The 8,972-nt window shown below is 34.1% G+C and overlaps 1 protein-coding gene across 1 annotated transcript; it reads right to left on the reverse strand.

The window, feature by feature from the left end:
* Positions 1–7,781: 7,781 nt before the first annotated feature.
* On the reverse strand, positions 7,782–8,698 carry LOC131952391 (collectin-12-like). Its single transcript, XM_059315019.1, has 2 exons — positions 8,620–8,698; positions 7,782–8,259 (listed from the first exon to the last, which is right to left on the reverse strand). The coding sequence occupies exons 1-2, from the start codon at positions 8,663–8,665 to the stop codon at positions 7,826–7,828; spliced, it is 480 nt and encodes a 159-aa protein (XP_059171002.1). The 5' UTR covers positions 8,666–8,698; the 3' UTR covers positions 7,782–7,825.
* Between the last annotated feature and the right edge of the window lie 274 nt (positions 8,699–8,972).

Consider the following 8,972-nt stretch of genomic DNA (forward strand, 5'->3'; position numbering starts at 1 on the left):
AATTAAACAGTCTAGTGGGTCAAGCGAGCGTTTGGCCAAAACAATATTGCAAAGACTAATTGGCCAGGAAAATAAATGAGAAAATAACTGGCCCCATATCTATTGGGCTTAATTTCTTCTGACCACCATATTTTTATATAAGATTGTAACATGTGATCTTGGATCATTGAACAGAAACAGTAGCCAATCAATAAAGTTAAACAAACAGAATTTTAAAATGTGTATGGTCGCAAAATACAGTCACCAGATTCAAAAAGGTTTAATTTGAGAGAAAGCGGTTGGGGAGGCCAAGTATTATTGAGAGATGGGGAATATTTTCTTATCTTGTTTTGATGTACTTAACACAGGGATCAAGTCCAAATGGTGTCTCGATTCGCTCATTCTTCTCACCACCCCCCCCCCCCCCAACCCCTCGTCAATACACCAACCTTTAAATCCGTTAGTCTGGTTTGAACTATTAAACTTAAAACAAGAACCTACTGAACCATGCAGAGATAACGCATGGCTAAAGCGGCATTTCGATACAACTCTACAGGATGAGAACACAAAAATGTAAAATTTGCTGACACGTGCCTGAAATAGAGACAGATGGTGTTCACTGATCACTGAGACAGATTTTCGTTTTCTCTGGTTACTTATACTGGGCTATTGAAAAAACTCTATGCGTTTGTCTTATTTACACTTTACAATTTTACTTTCTCGTATATACGAAGTATAGAGAAAGTCTTGTAATCGTGCAAAAAAAAATCGAGATTTTTGCAAATCTCGACGTTTTAGAGGGTCCTGAGTCGGAAAAACATAGTTTTGCAATCTTGTCCGTATGTCTGTGTGTCAGTGTGTTTGTGTGTGTAAACACGATAACTTGAGTACCGTTACAGCGAGGTTAATGAAATTTCATATATAAGTATTATATCAAAATCGTAGATACGTATCAACTTTTGAGCGATTTTTGATAACCGGAAGTGGAACTTTTTCTACTTTCCATTTTTCAAAAGCCTATAACTTGAGTACTATTTCAGATAGATAAATGAAATTTCACATGTAAGTAAAAGTTCTAATTATCTGCCTTCTTTCAAATTTTGAGTAATTTCCGTCGACCGGAAGTAGTAATTTACGCTATTCCGACTACTCATAAAAACGCTTGTGAATTTGTAAAGTACTAATAATATCCCGCACTATTATGCACATTTTATTTGGCGTTCACTTGGCGTGCAATTATTTTTTTAATCTTGTCATCGATCAGTCCATTTAATTATTTTTCCGGGTGTGTTTTGACGATGTTATTTGTCAAGTTCCTTGTCATTGTCCTTTTTCTCGTATAAGATGAAAATCTTCCGGGCCTCTAAATATCTAATTTAGACCGAGTCTAAATTTGCGTAGAATACATTCAATCTTTAGACCCATAGTTGTTGTATAGCTACACTTTTGTTTGAAAAATTCATTACCCGAAAAATCGTAGTAAAAATCATTATTTTAATAAATGTTACAAAATATTATTTTGTTGATATAAAATGTTAAAACATATTTTTTGCATATAAAAACTTATCGATAAAAACAGATAAAAACAACCTAGTATATTTCAGTGAGAGAGGTTTACAAGCCTAAAAGGTCGTCCATTTTATGAAACCTAATTGATTATGAGTTTATATTTTTGGGTTCAATTTTATTCGAAATTTTCACTTTTATTTGAATTATATTAAAATCAATTGAAGGTTATTCGATTTAGTTTATCTTTAAGTTACTTTCTAACCCAGTTAATTAGTTTTTAACATAAATGCTATTCACTCCACCCCTACCACCCCCAACATCCCATTTTAGAAATGAAAACACAATTTCGATACTAAAATGAAAGTAAAACAAAATACTAGCTTTATTTAATAAAAGCATTGATCTTTGAAATTGTTGAGAAATGCAAAATATTTTTTTTTAAAGTATCAGTATTTTATAAAACAAGAATGGATATTTGTATTATATTGTTCTTCCCAGTGTATTGGACAATAAACTACAAACAGAAAGAAAAAAAATTATTTGAAAGGATCACACATTTTTCTGAGGACTTCTGTCCATGTAGTCCTTTAAACAAAGTAGGCCTATATCCATGACACTTTTTTCTAAGGTAATTTAAATTTTTGTGTCTTTATTATCTGAGCGCTTTGAGCACGTGCAAGCTTATTTGCATTTTGTTTGACTCATCATGTAGACAGGCTTCAACTTCCTGCATTGCTCCCCCACAACTGCTACATGGATTGCTGCGTGCGCCTCGGAGCGTTAAATTTGCAATTCCACACCAGTAGCTACATCACACATGAGCTCGCTGGTGAAATGGGCAGTGAAAATATTAGAACAGACCCGCACACCGATGCCATGTAGGGTTTGATGAATTTTGTCTAAAGTAACATTTTAAAACCCACCTTCTCTGGTTGTTTACTTTTGCTCCCCATAGAACATTGTGCCTTCACAACACTTTGAAACAGTTTCACTCCTTATAGGGATCGAACATTTTTCACCCTTCTAGCCCGTAGACCCGTTAATTTCCTCTATCAGCGAATCAGATATATTTTAGTGAAAAAAGCTTTTATTAAAGAAGTCACGATTAAAAAAAAAATTGTTTCAGTGTTTTCAAAAACGTATTATTGAGAAGATTTGTATCCAGTTGTTACCAATACGTTGTAAATGAAGTTTAGCACCAAACGGACTACGGCGAAAAATATTTACTTTAAAACCCGATCAGTAGCTGCAAAAACTACAAGAGATTTTTTTGTTCATTCTTGGCCCACTGTGAGACTATCGTGCAAGAGATTAACCAGCGATGAAAAACAAGTCACTGTCGTCAGTTTGCTAATTGTGCTATAGCTGTTGTTATTATTTTTATCTCTCATTTTATTATTGAATCTTATAATTTTCAAATGTATTTTTTATTGACTAACATAATTGATAATAAGATTAAAATCATAGAAATTCTTGCATTGTTATTGGAAAAATAACAAAAGCGCATCATTTGAAGTGGGTTGAAATTATTTTATAAAACTTGCCACAACTAAAAACAAAAAAAAAAATAAAAAAAAAAATTAAAAAAAAAACCACCGCTATTCTGAACTAAATAACAGGTTATAAAATAAAGCGGGAGTGATCTCCCCAAACTTTCTGATTCACGCTGAATGTTTCTTTAGTCACGGTAGGTTGCCCAAGTGTTGACCACATAGGAAGGGCAGACAACAGTTTTTAGAGATCTACTGGTCGGGTTTTAACTAGATTCAACAATAAAAGAGGAGATAACAAGATTAAAATTCTAGCGATCGCGCAAATCAGCTCGCCGTAAAGAGTGAACTGTTGCTACTACTGTTGTGACTACGAAGAAGACAATTGTCTTTTAGAAACTAGTAATTGGGTTTTAATACAAATTGTTTTTAGTCCAAGCCTGTATGATTCTAGTGGCAACTTCATTTAGAACGAATTACTAAAAAGTTGAAAATAAAACACACGAAAACCTTTATAATAACAAGCTTTTAAAAGCACTGAAAAAAACTAGTCGCTAAAAATGTAAGAGATCTCATGCGCGACCAAAGCTTCTACTTCTATTTTTTTAAAATAGCAAATTTGCTTTATTTTCTTACTTCAGTGCAATTTAAAGCTTGATATTATAAAGATTTTTATGTTTGTTTTATTATAAATCCAGAAGGATATAAAAACGTCAAATTTCTTCAAATTCTTGATATTGACTTTTCGCACGATCTCAATATACATTCTACACCCGTTACTCTTGAAGTGGGAATGTGCCAAACGGCGAAAAACGTCATAATATCTGTGAAATATTAAGCATGATGACAAAAAACATCATTTATTTTCTTAGTAAACTAATAACACCATGTACTTTCTCCGTAACCAGAAAACACCATGTACTGTCTCAGGGGCCAGAGAACACGATGCACTGTCTCATTAATTATAGAACACCATTTGTCTCTGTTGTATGCATGCTTCAGCATATTTTTTTCTTTTTAGTCAATCTATTTTGATGTAACAAAATAGCGAATTACCCATGCGTTATCTCTGCATGGTTCAGTACGTTCTAGTCTTAAGGTTAATCATTCACACCCGATTAACGAATTTAGGGGTTGGTAGATCAAAGGGGAGTCGCGGGGAAAAAAACAAGAATTACTCTCAGACTCCATGTTGTGTTTGGACCCCTCTAATATATATATCAAATCGAATGTTTTCACGAAAAACACTTGCCCTAAGACTGTTTTCACGAATGCAGTTTTCCAGAATAGACTCTTGCTCTAATGCGAAAAATGCCCAAACTTGATGGAAAGCGAAATAAATCCAAATGGACACTTGCCCGAATGCGACAAATGCTCGAAAGCCACTTTCCCAAAGGCATACCGTTTTCCAACCAGAAATTGGGTGGTCTAGTACACACATAAAATTAAGTGACAGTGTCTTATTTGAGTATTAGCATTGGTCTCTAAATGTGTTAGAAGTTTCACAAAATTTGATCTTTAAGGGATCATTTTTTTAAAAATAAAATTTGAACCATCGCATGTATTAAGCTGTTCTTTCTGCATAAATCCAGCGCATGGGATGATAAACATGAAGCGAAAAATATACCTTTATTAAAAAGACCAAAAACTTTAGTCGACAAAAATAAAACCTGATATTTTCTGAAGACATCTGCTCCATGTTGTCCTTCAAAACAAACTAGATCGAGCTACACTTTTGTCTAAGGTTAACTTAATTCTATTACCTTTATTTAACTGAGCGTTTATTATTAGCATTTTCGTTTGACTCATCATGTAGACAGTCATCAACATCCCGTATAACTCCCACTTGTCTCTACATGGTTCATTGCGTGCTCATTCTAGTGTTAAACCATTTACACTACAACAGAAGTTACATCACACATGAGCTTGTGGAGAAGGGGAGAGGGAAGTGGCATGGTAGAGGTAGGACGCCATTTTGGGTGTTTATTTTGGCTCATCTTTGAACACATTGCCGATACAACACGTCGCAACATTTCGACTGCTTTTAAGAATCCAACATTTCTAACGCCGTATGACGACCAATGGTCTCGAGTCTGAGTTTCGAATTCGAAACTTTCGGGTTAGCGAGACCATGCTGTCCCATCTCTGAACCTATCATGTGACCCTGTGGACATGTTTTTCTCAATTGGGAAATAAAAAGATTTTTTTAAAATTTCAAGTTAAATTTTAAAATGTATATACATTCAGTACATTTTAAATTCTTCAATAGATTCTAATGGTGACAATGGATAATCAACACCCAATTTTGACTGCTGGGGATGATATCCCGACAACTATGGAGTCCACGACTACTAGATGAATGCTGGCTTTTATTGAAATTGCTGTGGTTTTAAGTTTTTATGTGATACGTGGTTGATAAAAAAATTAAACATTACTTCTTTTGTACCTTCATGTTGAATAAAGCAGATGAAGTAGATTTTAGAAGTTTTTCTGATCACAGCATACAGAGATAGTGTGGTCAGTTCTATGCTTAGCCGTCTTTACTTTCACAAACTTGATTCAGGCACCCATAGTTCGTACGGAACCTACCTTGGGTTACCAGTACTGTCCGGCTACCAAGATTGGTTGGAGAAATGGTCTATTCATTGTAACTCTGCTGTAACTGTTTAGTTATTTTTGCTCGAAAGGTAAAGATACAGATGACACGAGGACAACACATGAAAGGTACACAAAGCTGGAGAAAACCCTAAAACATTATTTAGTGATCGACATACCAAAGCCGAAGAATTACAAACAATGCATTGTTGAAAACATTGTTAAACAGAGTTTCTTCCAGGCATCTCTTCGGGGGGGGCAAAGCCCCCCCGAAAATTTTTTACCGCCCCCCCCCCCCCCCCGAACGAAATGAAATTTATATAATTTATATAGAAAATATATACTTTTAGCAGTGTCCGCCCCCCCCCCCCCCGAAGAAAGTCTACCGCCCCCCCCGAAAATTTCAAGTGCCCCCCCCGGAGAAAAAAGTCTGGAAGAAACACTGTTGTTAAAATCAACGGATAAAGAGGAAAGCAGGGTGGAAAAACATGTCATGGAGGAAATCCTTTGTGTAAGTGATGTGGGAGGTTGGATTGTATGTCTGGATGTCTTGTCTCGACCCTGTACGTCACTGAGAGCCAGAAAGAATTGAAACTGAGATGGGGAATGCTGTATTATTTGCTTAAAATGGTGTCCCAATACAGCCTACTTTTATGGTACAACGTATACAGGTTTTCAGGTTAAGGGGAGAAGCTAGTCGAGAAGGCTATATATATATATATATATATATATATATATATATATATATATATATATATATATATATATATATATATATATATATATATATATATAAGGGGATATGCGCGGTAAAAAATCACAACATTTCCTGTTTTTCGTCATGATGGATTTCTTGCACTTTTGGATACTTTGACCATTTTTGTAATAAGAAAATAATAACGTTAAAGAAAATAAAAGTTATTTGTTTAAATTACCATTTTTATGACCCTATTAATTAAAAAATAATCAAGTTTTCCCAATCTTACAAGAGATCTAGGAAAAGATTTATATCCGTCATCATATTGCATTTGGCATCATTGGAGAGCTGGATTTCTCGTTTATTTGATCATCTTAATTTTCATCATCTCGGAAACACCCAAAGCTTACAATCGGCTTTGCAGTTTACACAGATATGGTTTTTTAGGTACCTACTTTTCGTTACTTTTGGCTGTTTATCTCGGTTCGCAGGTTTTTAAAGCTTAAAAGCTTACTACTTTTTTAATGTATTAAACAATGCCAACCATATTTTCAGTAATTTTTCTTCATGCAAAAATACAACTTCGGTCACGAGGGAATTGTGATTGCTTCACCTTATAGAAAAAAAGTATTTCGTAATTAATATGCAAATTTTGAAACTTTTGAATATTAAAAAGGATACGATATTTTAGACTGTAAAATTCTTACTATTTCAAAAAGGTTTAATATACACTGAAATATAAGCAATTTAAATTTGATTGCTAAAGGTGCATAAATAAAAAAAAGCCTTAGCATTTTTTAAAGTATTGAAAAATTCAAAATTGTTTTCAACCCTTTTTTGCTGTTTAGTACTTTCTTGTGCCAAACATGATAAAAGTATTCATAATGCTTTAGATCTTAAATTGTAAAAAAAAGAAACCGCTTATATCACCTGAAAGTGAAGAAATTGTATTTTTTTTGGTGATCTATCAGGGACGGTAATTAATACTTTGAGTTTGTTTATTCTACATGACGTTATTTAAATAATTAGTTTGAAAAATAAAACTTGTTTTACAAAACTAACAATATTAATTTTTTAAAATCACTAATTTAGATGACAAACACTTTAAGAATATTACACTATGACGATCAAGTAAAGTTTTTTTACTATAGGTATGTGTGCCAGGGGTCAGTCCGCCTCATACACACATACACAGACAGAGAATTCGTTTGAGCCTTATATATTAGATTCTATACCCTTCTTTTTAACCAATGTAACAATGATTTTTCCCATACATTTAAATCTCTTTCTCACTCCCCCATTTTTTTTTCTCAATGTTAACAAATAAACAACCCAAAAAAGAAGATAAACTTAAGCTAAACATTATTAAAAATAAAAAACAACAACAAAAAAATGAAAAAGAAACACCCAACAACAACTACTCAAGACTAGAAACAAAAAGTCAAGAAAAGTATTCAGAAAGATTTTAAATCATTATTTAATCAAAAACAATCATGATTGCCAAGCTTTTTTTCATTAACTTAAACAACCAAATTTTCAGATCAAAACTTTTTTATCAGCCACTTTTTTCACACAGGAACTTATAACTTCCGGGCTGCAGATAAGAGAAATCATTCATTTGGAAGGCACTATTTAGTGATAGATAATCTTCTCCACCGCCATAGTTGTCGGGATTTGGTCCATACCAATCAAAAAACTTGACGGGTTCCTTACTGAACTGGAAGATCCATGTACCTTCCTGGGCCTTGTCAGTTCCAGAAATCAGCAGACCGCTAGTCTTAGCTTGCCTGGCAATGTCCTGGACAAACTTGTATTCGCCTGCGTCGTTGATTTCTACCAAGTACATGCCGTAGGACAAACATACACTTTCAGCTTGGTCCACGTTTGAGTAGTAAAACTTGGAGAGATAATATTTGTTTCCCTTGTACTTTTCAGCTGATTCAAACAGATTACCGATGGGTGTTGGATACCCATAGTCACAGCTTGAAACTAAAAAAGAAACATGATCTCAAACGTGTTATAAAAAGGTATCATATATGTAAATTGAATGAATGTATGCATGTGATTTATAAGTAACTTTCAAATAAAGAGTAAATAGCCTTCCTTAAGGGAGGAATCTAGTAGCGTTGCGTGGATATAAAATGGCGCTTTTTAACTCGAATATCACACGACTGAATTATCTCCCCCTCCCACTTTCCAAATGATGAGAGAAAGAGCTTAACAAAGTCAGAAATTGCATTACAGCATTGCGATAGGTGGCACTAAAAAAAACAGAAATGGGTCTAAAACATGACACATTGAGCTTACTAAAGTCGGAGATCCCAAAACATTACGACATCTGGAACTTACCAAAGCCGGAGAATGCGTGAAGCAATAATGTAACGAACAGCAACATTTTGGTCGAATCTCTTACGTAACAGCCGAGAGGTTGTATCCTTATGGCTGTGTACACCAGATTTTATAGTATTGTAGGAAATTCACTAAGCATTGTGCATACAATTAATGTCTGCAACCGCTGTTTATCTGGTGATTACAAAGTCAAATAGAACCAATTCAAAATCGTTTATTTTCAGAACATTAAACAAATTGGTTAGACAGGAAAAACGTGTTAACCAAACAGAATTAAACAGTCTAGTTGGCCAAGACAGCTTTTGGTCAAATAAAAATTAAAAGACTCGTTGGCTAAGAATCAAACCAGCGCT

This window comes from Physella acuta, unplaced genomic scaffold (genome assembly GCF_028476545.2).
Source record: "Physella acuta isolate Inbredline_101_S28 unplaced genomic scaffold, ASM2847654v3 ptg000872l, whole genome shotgun sequence".
Lineage (NCBI taxonomy): Eukaryota > Metazoa > Mollusca > Gastropoda > Physidae > Physella > Physella acuta.